Genomic DNA, 16418 nt, shown 5'->3' on the forward strand with positions numbered 1-16418 from the left:
CCAACGGAGACCTAATAGCACATCATAGTTCTTTCGGAAAGAATAGCCAATTATTTAAATTAGGTGTTTTAAAGTTTGTTTCATTCAAACTAGTTTTACTTATTTTAAACATCAATGCAATGAACACGAGTGAATGAGTGTACATGTAACTTTTTTTTATATCTTTGGAATTGATCTTATTTTGTTCACTGTAATATTTAATGAGTTCAGAAAAGACGGGTAACATAAAAAAATCCACGCCTTTTACAGATGGCTTTAAAATTTAAAGGTAAATCTTTCATCGAATTATTTCAAAACTATAAGAATAAAGAAAATTTCATCTTTACCGTGTCAATTTTCCAAAACTCAATAATTTCCAATGCCAAAACGGTCTGATAAAAATCGGCTTCTATATGAGGGTCACCATATTTTTTTTATTTTTTTTTTTTAAATTTACTTTACATAGTGGTACAAACAAAAAGCGGTACGTTTCTAATGCACGTTGTGCGTGTTTTTGTCTCTCTCTCTCGTTCTGTACAGGTGTAGCAGTGACGCCGGTGGTTTACTCGGCGCAGACGCTGACGGGCGCCCTGATCGGCACGTGCTTCTTCTCGCTGATAGCGGGCTTCGCCTCGGGATTCTGGTTCTCCCAGCGCCTGCGCGGCGGCCCGTACCCCGAGCCCGCCGAGCAACGCCAACAGCTCAACCGGTTCACCGAGGCGTCCGAATCGCCGGCCGGCTTCAACAACAAGTCCATCAACCTCGTCCTCAACGTCCCGCCCAAGAACCCCAACGGCAAGAACGCCAACTCGTCGGCCGAGAACAAGCCCATGCAGAAGGTCAAGAAGACCTACATATGATACCGGAGGCGCCAACAGCCCGTCTGAGGTTTGCCCCCCGAGGCCTGTCCGGAAGCCGCAACGGTCGCCACCAGCCTGACCGACGACTACCTGCAACAGGTCCCGGAACGCTCCCGAAGAACCACCCCGACCCCCTGTCGCGCTCCCCGCTTCGACGACCTTTACCACCAGCGCGTGGAGCAGTGCGGGGACTACCTCGAGCCCCTCGACGCCACCGGTCCCCTCGCGGACGACGACTTTCTCGAGCTGGGCTGCGACGACCCACCGCCCGACTACGGACGCGCCCAGCAACAACTCCTGCCGGGCCTCGGCGACATGCTTAGGCTCGTGGCGCGGCTGGAGGACCCGCGACAAGCTGCCTGCCCGAGCGAGTCCGAGCAGGAGTACCAGGAGATCCTGGCGGAGAGGCTCGGCCCGGCTGGCGCTGGAGTGTTCTACCCCGGCGACGCGAGCCGCCGCGACACCGGCTCGGCCTGGTCGCTGCACCACCGCGGCCTCTACGCGCCCTCCCAGCCCGACGGCTTCTTCTCCTAAAGCCCCGTAGCGGCCAGATCTCACGTTTACAAGCCCTCCCCCCAGCGAAAGACTGCCCGATGCTGCTGTAGTATATTTATAATATATTATGACTCCAGTTGTACATATATATTCACGTATATAGAAGTATGTATAGCGCGTTGATTTTTATCTCGTCGTCGTTCGATTTTTGTACGGTGTCTCTCTCAAAAAAAAACAAACAAGTGGGCTGTACAAAACGTTTTCGAACGGGTTACAAGGGTTTGCAATACGCCCGTAATATACATCGTATAGGTACGCGTCTGATATATGGCCATCATGTAAGTATACACGTGTATACAAATAACATTGGGTTGTACCCATATATAACGTACCGTCGTCGTCGTCGTGCTGGCCGTGATAATCGAGTGCTGCCGTTGTTCGTCGTTGTCATTTCTTCCAATTTTTTACAATAAACATATAAATACGTATACTCGTAGAGTACATAAATATTAACGAACGTGTGTCGCACCTCGCGTGCTCAATTGTGTAAGCGCGATTTAAAAAATACAACGCGACTTGTGTACTGTTTACGTGCACATTGACGATTTTTTCGTTTAGCCATTATACGCGCGTGTGTAATGCATACGTGACATGTTATAAATGTATTCGTGTGTAACGACGAGTCGCGACTTTATACCTTGGTACAAAAAAAAAAAAATAATAATAATAATAATATTGTATATTATTAACGAAGGGTACTCGGACATTTTACCCTCGACGAAACTGATGCGATAATCGGGTCGATGGAATAACAGTTGTGCGAATCACCAAGCCTTTATTGATCCACAGACGACAGTGTGTACAATTACGTGTACGAAAAACTTTCTTTTCTTTCTTTTTTTTTTTTTTTTTTTCGTTTCGCAGCTTCTCAGACGTGTTATAAACGCTCTCTATGTGTAAACAAGTATTGGACACTCGTTAGATGTTTATTTTATTTTTTGTATCAAATTTTTATACACGAGAAGAGTGAGTTAACGAAACCGCGCTCGCACAACTCAAGTGCTATAGATACCCTGAAAAAAAGATAAGAAAAGAAAAAAAATAAATACGTTTGATTGGGGTGCTGTTGTAGGTCGCTCGGACTTTGTCTCATGCGGCACTGCTTTTCTCATTGATACTCTCGAGCAAATGAATAGTATTGTATCTGTGGAAAGCAACGCTTGATTTACGCGCGTGTGCATGTGTGTTTGAATGTGTGTACTTATATGATCAAGGAATGGCATTCTGCGAAAGTAAATATATGAAGAATGTTTTTACAAGAACAAAGTAATAATAATTATTATTATAGTTGTAATGATATGATAATATTATTAGTATTAATATAATTTTATATTAAACGTCGTATAGAGTTAACGTCACGTGAACGTGAAAAATAAATGCTCATATGGTGAGTTAAAGCCGAAGGTGACGTATATAAATATATTGAGTTATTTCAATAAGATTGAAAAGGTAAGCAGAGCTTTGACTAGTATCTTGCATTCTTCTGTGAAGTTAAATGTTTTTTTTTTTTTTTTTTTTTTTCACACGAAGAGAAATATCTTTAAAAAATCACTGTGACGCATTATTAATACACCTAAGCTGTTGAAACGAGGATGCCTTCATTTTAATAAATTATTCACCGAAAGCAAGAGTTTTCCATATTAAAAATTTTTACTCCAATTTATTTAGGTAACTGTGAAAAACGTTCATCACAGTAAAATCACTAATACCTCAATACAATCAATTTCTTCCGATTAAATGTACCGCGCACGTAACACTTCTCATATCTTGAAGTGAGGTGAATTTACCTTTGATGAACTAAAGCGAACAGTGTTATCATCACAAAAAAAATTCGAGTAATATTGTTCGTTCATTTCTGTACGTGTGGCAACTATCGCGGATAATGATACAGTATTTTTTACGAGATATTTCTTTTCGTGTAGGCGATAAAGGAAAGGTTAAAATATCGAGGCGAACAATGAGATTAATGACAAAATCATGAAAAAGTTTTAAAGTTATAGAATGTTACTAAAATGTGATAAGACTATAGAGGAGTGTGTTCTTTGTAGTGGCCTGTTAGGTGCTTAGAAGTCTCCAGAAGAAAAGGAACAATGTAATATCCACAGTAAGGTAAATGCGTTGCGTAGAAACTGAAATTCGCAGTCGCGGTCGAGGCGTGCCTTCCATATATATTTGTTGGCGTTTTCATTTATACAAATATTTATACACATACGTATTATACAAAGTAACATAATTAAGAGTTACGAAACGATAAAAGGCGCAAAGTAAGCAAATTAGCCAGAGGGACTTCGACACGTGCCTCGTTTTATTTAATTTTTTTTTTTTTTTTTTTTTTTTTTTATAGATTTTTTACATACGTATATTACATCACGATTTATATGAATCCAAAAAAAAGTGCTTATTATCAGAGTAGACAATTCTGAATTCTTTTATTTTTTATTTTAATAGCGAATTTTGCTAATGGTCAAGCATTAACAGATTTATAATTTGTAATCAACAACTTGAGTTGTCGAATAAGAAACGTTTTTGTTTGCTCGTGATGAGAAAAATACGAGTTAAGACACATCATGTTAGGTCTCAAAAATGTACGCCTACTCGTATACTAATTAAATCAATTATTACAAATTTTTTTTTACACGGTAAAAATTTTTTTCAAGTTACTGTCAAGGTAAGGCGGCGATAAAAAAAATTAATTGATGAAATATGAAATAATCTTGTAATTTTGTATGACAACTTCACTTTTTTTCTCGATCTTGTAGAAGACTCAAGTAAAAGAACAAGTTGATTTCAAAAAAACATAATTGGTGATTTTACAGATGAACCAGTCGACCTGTCTTGCATTTAAATATACATCGATTAGTGTTTTCAAATACAAAATAAACATTTTGACATGGGTCATCATAATTTGCAAATATATATTAATTCTTCTACAGTTTGTATAATGAGCATCAAGTGAGTCATAAACAAGAAAAAAAAGTTAAATTAAAAGACTTACTAGTAGATCGTAGAAATTAAAAAAATTTCACATCGTGTACAAATGCTAATAATGTTCTACTGCGTAGGCCAAACGTCAAACATAAAAAAATTCTTTTTCGACAAATCAGATACATTTTTTTCTGTCAAGTGTACTTTTCTATGGAAACAGTTCATATCAAAACAAAATTTGCATGCATATTTATTCTTAAGACGTTCTTTTATTTTGAAATCTCTTCTACAGTACAACTATTGAAGAGATATTCTCAAAATTCAGTGTTATGTTTTAACGATTTTTTTTTTTAAATTTAATATTTATAATATTCAATTTAGTGCGGAAATCGTTTCTTTTGATTTTTTTATTGAACAGCATGTAATGTCAACTTTTAAAAAGTTGACAATTTTTTTTAATTTTTTGTTTTTAATTAGTACGGTACGCAGTAGTATTGAGAATAGCCTTATGGTACTATTCAATGTATTAAAATACGTAAAATTGTACTTTGGTTTCATTTTTAGCAGAAAATGCAGTTTACTTCAAACAAAAATTTGTAAACTATTTTTTAAACTTATTGTGATTAAATTGACTTCTTATTACAATAAATTTTAATTTCTATTAATTTTTAATTATTTATTACACCATTTATAGTAACTTAAAAATAAATACGCACAAATATAAAGTAAAGTGTCAAACTGTGCAACTGATATTTTTTATACATTCAAAATATATGTTTGCGCATACTTAAAATTACTATTTTATTTGTAATTAAGAGAACGAATTCCGCAAGAAATATGTAGAAAAAATAAATATCTTCTTGCAGTATTTTAGAGGAATAAGTGAAAATATGAAAATGATATTGCTTATGTTGAAATTGTGGAAATTAAAAGACACGTTATGTACAACGGGGACATTGAAAAGCATAGTAGATAGTATGTACATAAGTAGCGTTAATATTGCCTAAAATGAAGAATCATGTGTGCAGATATATTTAAACGTGATGTTATTTGTTAGAAAATTTTATGTTAAGCGCTTCATTGCGGATTTTTTCGAAAACTATGATGTAAAAATATCGTATAGTTAAATTAAATTGTTGGATATAAGAGTTTCGATAAAATTTTACGATTTTTACGAGAAAAATTATTCTAGAGCCTTTCAGCTTAGCTTAATAAGCTTCAAAAATTATTTTGCCAGTAGTAATTTGCAAGAACAATTGAAACATTTGTTCATTGTATTCATGAGTAAAAAAAGTAAAAGTATAATACAAATACAAATTCGTACAGACAAAAATACCTTATCATTTTTACGCGCGTACAAATATTCAATAAACAATATTATTGTTACTATCGTAATAATATTATAATTGTAATTGGAAAAATTTAATTACATTTCGAAAAGTGCATTAATATCATGTGAATAAGAATTTTTTAGAAACCACTGCATATTATTGTGTACAGTACAGCGTGTATGCAACGATGCACCCATGAACAAGCTTCGATTACGATATCAATGCTTTTTTTTAATTGTACTGTGATTGTGTAAAAAATTTTTTTGCGAACAAGTTTATCATGACAAATTCATCACATCGTAGTATTGTATGTTTGTAAAAAAAAATTATACCTTAATTTTTTTAATGCGAAAAATACAATTATATAAATAAATCATGCATATTCGATACAAACGAAATAAATTTACTCTGATAAAAGGTAAGAAAATGTGTATAATACACATTTAATACATTCCAGTAAAACCAGAGCTGCCAATAATAATTATTATTAAATATGATAGCGAATCTTACAGAAAAAAAAAATTATATAAATTGGATGAAAATAGTAATATTGTAGATAATATGTAGTGTAAATGAAAGAATAATGTAGTACTAGTATCAAATTACTAATTATCATTAATTTTGCTAACGTTTATTATACTGATATTGTATTATTTGACATTAATGCAAAAATAATATTTTTAAGTCATACGTTTTAATAAATTTTTTATATGAAACTTGTAAATATGCTTTATAATTATTAAAAACATATTTAATTATGAAAATATCAAATATATTCATTTGAAAAAAAAAAATTTTGCAAAAATATTTTTTTACCTCTATCCTAATTTATGACTTATTTATGTATACAACTATGGGGATTAAAAAAATTTGTATCAAGTGTTGGACAATTTTTAATTTCATAAGTTTTTGCACGCAGTCAGTACTACAAATGCGTACAAAAAATTATTCATTCAATATTGAATTTAAAAAAAAATTTCAGTGCAATAATCAACAAGATCAGATTATAAGATGTTTAAATAAAAAAAAAAATCAATAAGTAAGTCAAAAACATCTAAGAAAAATATAATATTATTTATTGAAAAACTCATCTTCATGCTTATTGTTTACACTTCTACGTAAATATATACATAAATATACAGGTTTTCATTTATGATTTATAAATACCAAGTAATACCCCATTTGTTACAATATCTGGAAGATTTGTGGTATTACTTGCATTTACATAAGGATCACACTGGAACGTTAATACTGGATGATTACTAAGAGACCTGGGTAAAACGCTATACTTATTATTATGAACTCTGGAAAGGAAATTGAATCAAACTTGTCTTATTGCAGAGATTGCAATTTAAAAAAAAAAGTCATACTTACGCTTCACCGTAATTTTTTTGAGTATCTTCATCGACACCTAAGAAGTTGAGTACTTGTTGTTTTGTGTTTGTGAATTTCAACATTGTTTGGATATAAATTTCTAAAGCTACTCGTCTTTGCTCTAAAACCTTAGGATTAGAGTTTCGCACACGTTTTGGAGGAAACGGAGCTGTTTGATAATTTTTTTTGAGCTGCAATGAAAAGTATATTTGAGTAAAAATTAACCATTGAGAAAAAATAACTAAAACCAAATTACCACATTATGGAGACTGCTGAATTCACTATATCTTTTTTCAATAAGATATTTTGTTTGATCAGTCAGGTCTAACAATTCAATGGTGTAAACATAGTATGGTTTTCCACTTGACACATTTGTTAAATAATAACCGCTGATGAAAACTTGGTACATGTCATTCATCTAATGCCATCAAAGTTTTTAAAAGTTTGATTCTACTTTTTTTGTCATGGAGGACAAATTCAATTGACAAACTATAAATTGTATACCCATGGTAGTTCAAAATATGTAGAATATTTCAACATTCCTGGAGAAAATATCTTATGAAATAAATATCATATTGTATGGATATAAAAAATCAGATGGTAAAAAAACAAAAAAAAATATCCAATAACGTACTCATTTATTGGTATTCAATATGTATATGAGTATGTACCTACAGCTAACTAGCAAAACGACAGGTTATGTCACATAATTTTTTTATTCAATATATCCCACGTACAAACTTTACTGAAATAAGTAACACAGAATTGCAATAATTATTTTGTATGCATATTACGAGTGTCCATTGAAGTGATCACAAAACTTATATTTTTAAGAATATATAGAATTTATTAGTAAAATTTCAATGATTAATTAAGTTCGTTTTGCCAAGACCTTAGTCATTCATCTCATTAACTCATGTTTATCCAAGAGTACTTAGAACCTACCTACCAAATATTGTGTTGGAGAAAAGTCTACCATCACGCAAATTTACTAAATACCTATAAGTAAGTACGCAACTAACGTCACTGACCACTCTCTCACCACTGTCGTTAAAATTGACTGAACCAGACTGAACTATAAGTATATATAATAGCCAGCTAATGCTGAATTGAATTGAATGATTTTTATCGGATTTTAACTTAAGTTACACAGCCATTTCAATTGAAATGGAAAATTTTACATCAATATTAATTACAAATGTGATTACGTGTTCGGTTTGGAATGTACTTGCTTAAGAAAATAAAAATAATGAGTCCAGCTAATGCTATTTCACTTTCAACTCAGCGCCATCTAGCGTTGTGATTTTCGGAATCTATCCATCTAGGGGAAATCGTCTTGAAAAAAAGAACCCTAGATTTTAGTGTTGCTATATATATTTAACCTAGCGTTTTCCACCAGAAGGAAGTCACTATATACACAGAAATCGTGCGGTCGGTACTGATTCAGAAAACGGTTCCTGTCATACCGATGGTTAACTCACTTACCCGTTGCAGGTGTCTTCTCCGCCTATTGTCAGCCGTCGATAAGGTAGGGTGTAGTTCTGCATCTTTTTTCCAACCAGCGCCATCTAGCGTTGTATTTTTGAACTATTGTATACAGTGATTTCTTTCTGACGGAAAACCCTCTAGATTGAAAATATATACATATAGTGATAACTAAGTGATAGCCACACTAAAATATAGGGTTTTTTTCAAGACGGTTCCCCTAGCGAGTATAGCTCGAAAGCCTCGTCGAAAAAATCACAACGCTAGATGGCGCTGACAATAAGCAACAGTAGCTAGCGCAGTCCTTGACAATGTATAATATATATAATAAATATTTACTTGTGTGTAACTTTCTCTGGGGGGTGGTACACTGATACTATAGGTGCGAGTGCGAGTTCTCAGTGCTAGTGCTACTTAGTCAACGAAAAAAAGTTGTGAACAAAACGTAGCGACGTCGACGACGATGAAGACGACGACAAACCGTACGGGATAGGATATCGAGACTAGAGATAGGAGATTTTGTTATATTACCTTATTCGAAGTGAAGCTGATGACGACAAAAAGAGAATTTCCAAGAGAGCCTGACCGTGACTGGGCCGTGTGACCTTGGATTTTTGCATTGTCTATTGTTTTGTCTTTTACGCTCTGTAATAGTTTCCCTTGCATTATTGTGCGGATGTGGTACTGCTACAATGCTGTTGTCGTTGTTGTTGCAAGTATACTATGTTTCAATAATGCATTATTGTAGTAGCTGGTATGCACTGGCTACTAGTTTTTCAAAGAAATTAACGTGCTAATTTGAAGATTCAAGTATTAAGTGCACTACAATTATTGTCATTATTGTTATTATTATTATTATTACTATTACACAGCATTTCAGAAATATAGCAATATATATTTAGATAATCATCGGTGAACAGACGCAGTATTTTTTCATAATCGATTTCAACTTACCCACATATATATTTACAAGGTAAGTTGAAAATGGATGTTTTCTCTTCTTGTTTGACAATACGGGACAGTATTTGAAAAACTTTTCAATCTAAATGTGTATTTAAAATGCTAATTTTATATTTTCAGTTATTTATACACAATGTCTTCGGTAAATAGTGTTGAATCTTTAGGAACCCTTCAGTGGGACATGCTTGAGCTTGCTGGGCATTTACATCAGGAAAGACTTTTTGTGAGTTCAGAGCAACAAAATTTACAACTTTTAAATGAAAAGGTGAGTATAAAAATTTTAACCCACAAAATTCATCTAACAAGAAACTTTATTCCAAAAATTGTTGTAGGTATTGAGCTTATCATCAGATTTAGCACAACAGGCATGGATAACCGCTCAGCAGAGGGTTAATTTGAATCGTCTGATAGTGTCAAGGCCTGATTGTACACCAGCTTCCTGCTGTCAGAGAGCAAATATTTTAGAAAATTCCCGGTTTATTGATGCATTTAAGCAATTGCCCTACCAGTCATGCATAGCATATGGCGAATTTTTGTCTTCGCTGAGAAAATCGCCAAAACTGCTTGCCTCCTGCCTGGTGGAAGGCGACAAAATCGTTCCAGAAATGATGCAAAACGTGATACAGTCCCTCGCGAGTGGACTGTATGGCAGTTGCCTTTTACCTGAGGACAAAATTCTCGTTTTAAAACTCCTGCGCCATCTCATTCTTTTGCAAATCGTCCCTTCTGATAATCCGAGACGATTGCTAAGGCATGGCACGTGTGCCTTTTCACGTTTCTACTCGGTTTTTCACGAGAGCCTCTTTTCTGCTAAGTTATTTTTGACTGCTGCTTTGAATGGACCCATTATGCAGCTGCTGATAGAGGATGAGATGTTTCTTGACATTGATCCAGATAAAGCGCCGATTCGGTTCCCACCTTGCGAGAGACTGAAAAAATTTGGCAAGGAAGGTACCGTTGAGTATCAAACTAAATTGCAGAGATATAGAGTCTGGACGGTACGTTTATTTTTCCATTTTTTTTTTTTTTGTGCCCTGCAATATAATTACGCATAATTTTGTTTTAACTGTCTTTCGAGAATGCTTTTGGAATGTATCAAAGTGAACTTATTGAAATCAAACATTGTATGTTTTAATACTGAACAAAATATCTTATACTTTATTTGTACTTCTAATGATTGCAGGTCAACTCATTGGTACGCATAGCTCAGCGCTTCATTATCAGTATTCGCGAGAATATGCACTGCTTTCCAACGTGTGTGTATTGGCTAGTGCGCCAGATGGCCGGTCTGTTGAGTAAAAACGGCCAGGTTGATTCAAAAGAAATCCATACAATGTGTACGGACCTCGTGTTCACGTATTTCATATGTCCAGCCATAGTAAATCCTGAACCCTATGGGATCACTGATGCTCCCATTAGTTACGTAGCTCGCTTCAACCTTATGCAAATCGGTCAGATATTACAAATGCTCTCGCTGATAAAATATCAAAACATCGACCCTAAAGTAGCGGATCTCTATCGAAGATTCGAAAAGGACTCGGTGTCTTCAATACTAGAAACTATGTTGGATGGAGCAATGGAAGAGCTAGAGGAAGAGCCTAGCGTCATCGAGGCTAACAAGTTACAGGGATTATCGCGTTCTGCTGCCCTTTTCACCGAAAACGAGCTCACTAATCTCGTTAATTTGCTCCAATCGGTTAATAGTGTCGCCCAGTCTGTGTCAGAGGCGAGCGCAATGGAAGACGGAGAGGTATCACCAACTGTAACACCAGCATTTGATCACAAGCAGCTCAATGATATGTTGTCTCAGTTACCTTCCACTGTCCTCAATGCTAATAAGACAACGAACAGTAATTCTTCGTCAGAGACGCCAAACAAAAAAAGCAGTCTGTTGGGCAAAGGTAAGACAAATAAGATTATTTATCAATATTCGTCAAAGAAGATGGTTACGCAATGGTTTTTTTTATAGCAGGTAAAACTCGAGGAAATCGAAACTCTGGCAGCAATTGTGTTTCCGATGTTGGCGATGAAGCTAATGGTGCTTCTGGTCCTGAGGATGATCCATCTGAGAAAATGCCCCTCGGTGTCTTGATTATCCCTTTTAACTCAAGTATCGGCGAATCTGTGGGATTATTAAGTGAACAAAAGGTACGTTATTATTATTATTATTTTTTTTTTTTTTTGTCACGCATGTTTTTTTTCATTGGAAATATTTTATCTTATCTACCCACTCAAATTTTCGACCATAGGTTTTGTGCATGCAGAGGAATATTGATTCCAATTCTATGACAATAAATCTTCCTGGAGAATTGGCCAATGGACACAGCGGTGGAGCAGAAGGTAGTAGCGACAGGATTGAGACTCAAGAAAAAAGAACACGCTTTTCTCTCTCCCACGACGAAGGTACATTATTTTAATTAAAATCAGACGTGCTTCAAGAATTATTATACTAAAATTGAGTTTCTTTTCAGTTTTGTTTGAGGGATCTATTGGTAATACATCAGATAATTTAGAAGCCGTGTCCGAAGCGGCATCTAATCACAGCGTAGCTTCGTCATTGGAACTTGAGACAGAAGATCAAAACGATAATCTGTCGGACATGGTTTCTGCGAATGTGTCGGGTAGAGGAACACCAAATATTTCGGGTAAACTTTTGACACAACATTTTTTTGAGCTTTGAAATAAAAAATACAGTCTAATCTCAATCTAACAATTAGGTCGAGATACCCCATCCTCTCAAATTACGGAAGGCGATGATGGTCGGGGAGGTGGTGAAAATCGACAGCACGATTTGCCGACACCCTCTATCGCCACGAAACAAAGTCGTTCCGAAATTGACGATAAGTTTTGTAAATTTGAAATAAAAAAACTAATGGAAGGTAATTGATAACTTTTTAGACTTTCCATCAACTTTTTCACACAATGCTCGTAAAACAAATGATCATCGTTATTTACAGGAGACGAAACGATATCGCTAGTGTCGGATACCTGGTCTACTGACGTACTAGCTTCAGATAGTGAGCTTGTGGAACAACAAGAACGGTTCGCCTTTCTTCCACCCGCAGAACAGCCAGCACCACCTCCACTGCCTCCGGAAAATCCGCAAGCAAATTTTGACGTCAGCGAGACGGCTTCGGAAGCCTGGAGTACTGATGTTTTAGCTAGCGACTCGGAGAGAATGACGGAGGTTGACACCGATGATACTGCTAGTGTTGCAAGGTAACTAAAGAAGAGCCTAAGCCGCGTACTTTGAAACTTCTTGACAGGATAATCAATTGTTTGTAGGTCCGACGATACAGCAAGATCGGAAATCGAAAGTCGAGGGGAGCCAGAGGGAGGAGAGGACACACCACCACCACCTGTGAACCAGCTTTTGGACAATGCGAGCAATTTCTTCCGGCCCATTCGAGACGAGACGTCAAATCGTTCGGTTGCGACGTTGCCCTCGTCGCCGACAACACCACTCTCGCCGTCCTCGTCTAACGTAACGGGCCGTGGTGGCACTAGATCGGACTACCGTCGCAGTACGAGGGAATACGTGGACAACAACGCCAACAGCCTGAGCAACGCCATGTGCTTCGACAAGTCGATTGGTGAGGATCGGTTGGTCCAACTGATTGATAAGTTGCAAACCGACTGTGCCAAATGCAACGACGGCTCCGAAGTTGGCGCTGCCGTGGCTGGAAATCACATCGGTGCTGCTGCCGTGGCGCCCGCCCTCCTGCTGGCTAATCACATCAACGCTCCGACCTCGTCGTCGAGTCCGAAGCTGCCTAATGGTGACGTTAAGATGGTAGGGGGCCCATTATCGTCTAATGAAACAATTTACTTTCTAATCGGGAGATCTTTCATACAATGATTAAATTATACTGCTTTTAATTAAATGCAAATAAATACCGTACAGGGCCTGGATGACATGATGTCCAATAACGTCGATGTTGTCGTTCGTCTAAGCACCGTGAGTTTGACCTCGAGCAGTAGCTCGGGCTCCGAGCCTCGTATCGTCAAAACAACCAATTCCTCGATCGACGTCGCCGGAGCAGTCAATGGACTAAACAATAACAACAGTAATGCCTGTTGCGGTGACGTTACAGACAGCGCGAGCCCTACGAGTAGTTTCTGCAAGCCTTTAAGCTCCACGGGCGCCATACCTAAAAGCATCAGCTTCGATATGACGGCGGAACGTGGCGATAAGGAACTATTGGATGACGAGCAGAAGGCTAAGCGCGGTTTCTTCAATAAGCTGAAACAGTCTCTTGGAAGAAATCGCCGGGGCAAGTCACTCCGTGGCTCGGATGAGCTGGCCCGATGTTACGACCGAGGTCTGTCGGACTCTGGAAATGAGTTTGGAGGGTCTGGTGGGAGTGATGGTAGACACAGGCTTAGGAGGATCATGTCTGAAGATACCACGTCCACATGCAGCATAAACAGCGGTAAGAAATAACTTTATTTTTTAGGCCCGGTTCAGCAGATTGAAGCGTGCCGTTTGTTTTGCAGATACAACAGATGACATATTAGCCAAGTACAGAAGAAAGCCAAGTACTAACAGCGATACAGCGTCGGTAGAAAGTTCACAGTCGCGAACCAAGGAGATCGAGGATGAGAGGCTTTTTATTGATCCAAACAATGTCGAGCTGTCGTTCGCTTTCACCGATGCTAAGAGAAAGCTTCGAATGGTTCTCAGCACGGCAGATTTGCAACATGTACCGTGGTCTAACGTCTCTGAGGTAAACGTTAAATCGTCAAATAGTAAAATTTATTGGTTCATTGAAAAATACAATTTTCCACAATCGCGGGTTAAATATTATTATTACAGAGAAATTCATGGATGCAAAAAGAGAATGAATTGATTGCCTTTCTCCAACTTCAGCTGGCTGAGGCCATAAACTTGCAAGATCGAGCGTTGATCGCTCACTTGCACGAGACACTTCGCTGCGTTAGATTATTTAACGAGGATGGTTGTAGAAAATTATTCAAGTCTCTTGGAGATGATTATCAAAAGCGCTCGCCGTACATTGCTTATTTGATTAGATGTCGGCAAGGCCTTCTGTCCACGACTGCACATTTGGAAAAGTAATTTAATCTTTTTTACATTACAAAAAAAAAAAAAAAAAAAAAGATCGTTTACATTGATAAATCTTTGTTTATCGCGTACTTTAGATTAGGGGAACGAGTTAAGTGTGATCGTGATGCTGTAAATAGTCATCTGGTGTATGTGTGCGTCAGAGTGTTCTTGGAAAAGCGAGAAATGCACGTGCAAAGGTTCAATGAGGAATTCAAAAAATTAACTGTGGCTGATGAAAAACAAGATTTGGTTGATACTTTTTTGAACAAATTACACAAAGAGATGGAAAACGATCTAATATGGCAAAGTAAGTGAAATTTGTTTACAAGAGAAACAGTTATTGTCATTAAACAATAATCCATTTTCTTCTCAGCTGCAAGTGTGAATCATCTAGAATTGGCTCGAATAGTAGTAGAGCGCACACTCATGGCTTTGGTTTACCAAAACGCCCTGTACCCGAACGGCGACGGTGACATTCATCGTGACCATGTATTTCACGATCATATAAAAAAACTCGCCAAGATCGTCACTCCAAACCATAAGGATTTGCGTATACCCAAAATCTATCATTACGAGTGCCCCTGGCCTTGGGCTCAGGCTGAACTTGGTGTCATCTCGGCTTACAAAACTCCCCGTGATAAGCTTCAGTGTGTTTTGCGTTGTGCCACCACTATTATGAATCTCTTGTCTATGGCTTCGGAACGAGGTATACCTGCCGCAGACGACCTTATTCCAGTACTCGTCTATGTGATTATCAAGGTAAAATGATCACAAGCTATAATTTTATAATTGATTGACTCTTCTAAATTTTAGATAAAAATACAAACTGTTTCTTTTTTTTTTTTTTTTTCAGACAAATCCCCCAGCGTTATTGTCAACAATACAGTATGTTAATAGTTTCTATGGAAATCAATTAGAGGGAGAGGAGCAGTATTGGTGGACTCAATTCTGCTCGGCAGTTGAGTTCATCAAAACTATGGATTAATATTTTTGATTATAATTATAAATATGAAAAATTATGAAAATCAACATTATTGTCATTAGAATTTTCAAGGATGAATATAATTATTACAAAAAGCAATCTGAGCATTTGCATTTTTGCAATGCGCCAAAGCACGATGATAGCTTCATGATGAAGGTATAAATTATGTAAAAAATATCTAGTGAATGTATACTTTATTTTAAAAAAAAATTTTTAATATTTTTTTGTCAGTAGCTCGCAAAGTAATATTTATATTTGTTTTCTGTTTTTGTAATTAGCTTTTAAATATTGTATATTATAAAGGAAGTGTATCAGAAATAATCAACGAAGTCGAGTGGCGAAAATTTTTGTGACGGTGCTGTGAAATTTTTTTATTGAAATAGTAAGAAAAGGAGAAAAGAATATTATAACAATAGCGATATAGAAGAGGCAACAGGGAATAAATTTATTTAATTCAAAGCTTACTACAAACGGTTAATGCTATTAATACTAGTATAGCAATAAATAGATTTGTGCAGTATTCTACTTGTGAAGTATGATATAAAAAAATTTTAATCAATCAATTTTAAAAAAATTGTCATTACAGCATTTGTTTTATTTTTCAAACTGAATTTTATTTATCAATTACTGACGCTGACGAAAGAAAAAAAATTAATTACAACACAGATGAGTATATTGAATTGTTAATATTTTTTCAACGAGTCAATAAAAATATTTTTGAAGTTTTTGTATGAGATTTTTTATTCACTTATCGTACGTAATTTACAAAAATTAATATATTCATGTATGAATTATAATCAATTTTTTACCAAGTACATAATGTGTAGAGCCAAAGTATATTTTACTACGAAAATAAATTATTTCTAAGATTAGGCCAGCAAATATACAAATAAAATTAATTA

General features: G+C 36.1%; 3 protein-coding genes across 5 annotated transcripts in view; 2 read left to right on the forward strand and 1 right to left on the reverse strand.

The window, feature by feature from the left end:
- LOC106635915 (semaphorin-1A) overlaps window positions 1–1195 on the forward strand; it is a 123489-nt gene extending 122294 nt beyond the window's left edge. The window contains exon 15 of the mRNA XM_089589427.1: window positions 520–1195. Within this exon, the coding sequence (XP_089445553.1) occupies window positions 520–839 (320 nt within the window). The 3' untranslated portion in view covers window positions 840–1195. The remainder of the gene's footprint in view (window positions 1–519) is intronic.
- Window positions 1196–6795: 5600 nt separating this feature from the next.
- Window positions 6796–7707, reverse strand: LOC106636048 (sorting nexin-24). 2 transcript variants are annotated; one of them, XM_089589676.1, is made up of 4 exons: window positions 7659–7707; window positions 7281–7566; window positions 7025–7215; window positions 6796–6921 (listed from the first exon to the last, which is right to left on the reverse strand). In XM_089589676.1, exons 2-4 carry the CDS (start codon window positions 7440–7442, stop codon window positions 6801–6803), a joined length of 474 nt encoding a protein of 157 aa, XP_089445802.1. In that variant the 5' UTR covers window positions 7443–7566; window positions 7659–7707; the 3' UTR covers window positions 6796–6800. The 2 variants fall into 2 exon arrangements, with proteins under 2 accessions (XP_089445802.1, XP_089445801.1); XM_089589675.1 differs by having other exon boundaries at window positions 6796–6954.
- A 1158-nt stretch (window positions 7708–8865) lies between these two features.
- Gapvd1 (GTPase activating protein and VPS9 domains 1) lies at window positions 8866–16418 on the forward strand. 2 transcript variants are annotated; one of them, XM_014348405.2, is made up of 16 exons: window positions 8866–9482; window positions 9590–9734; window positions 9802–10467; window positions 10653–11370; window positions 11439–11617; window positions 11719–11872; window positions 11941–12114; window positions 12187–12348; window positions 12427–12688; window positions 12755–13262; window positions 13374–13902; window positions 13967–14196; window positions 14286–14542; window positions 14630–14841; window positions 14908–15293; window positions 15388–16418. In XM_014348405.2, the coding sequence occupies exons 2-16, from the start codon at window positions 9603–9605 to the stop codon at window positions 15517–15519; spliced, it is 4701 nt and encodes a 1566-aa protein (XP_014203891.2). In that variant the 5' UTR covers window positions 8866–9482; window positions 9590–9602; the 3' UTR covers window positions 15520–16418. The 2 variants fall into 2 exon arrangements, with proteins under 2 accessions (XP_014203891.2, XP_014203892.2); XM_014348406.2 differs by having other exon boundaries at window positions 11442–11617.

The sequence above is a fragment of the Copidosoma floridanum genome, unplaced genomic scaffold, assembly GCF_036245765.1.
Source record: "Copidosoma floridanum isolate Cflo_tuat_1 unplaced genomic scaffold, Cflo_Japanese_pri ptg000009l, whole genome shotgun sequence".
NCBI lineage: Eukaryota > Metazoa > Arthropoda > Insecta > Hymenoptera > Encyrtidae > Copidosoma > Copidosoma floridanum.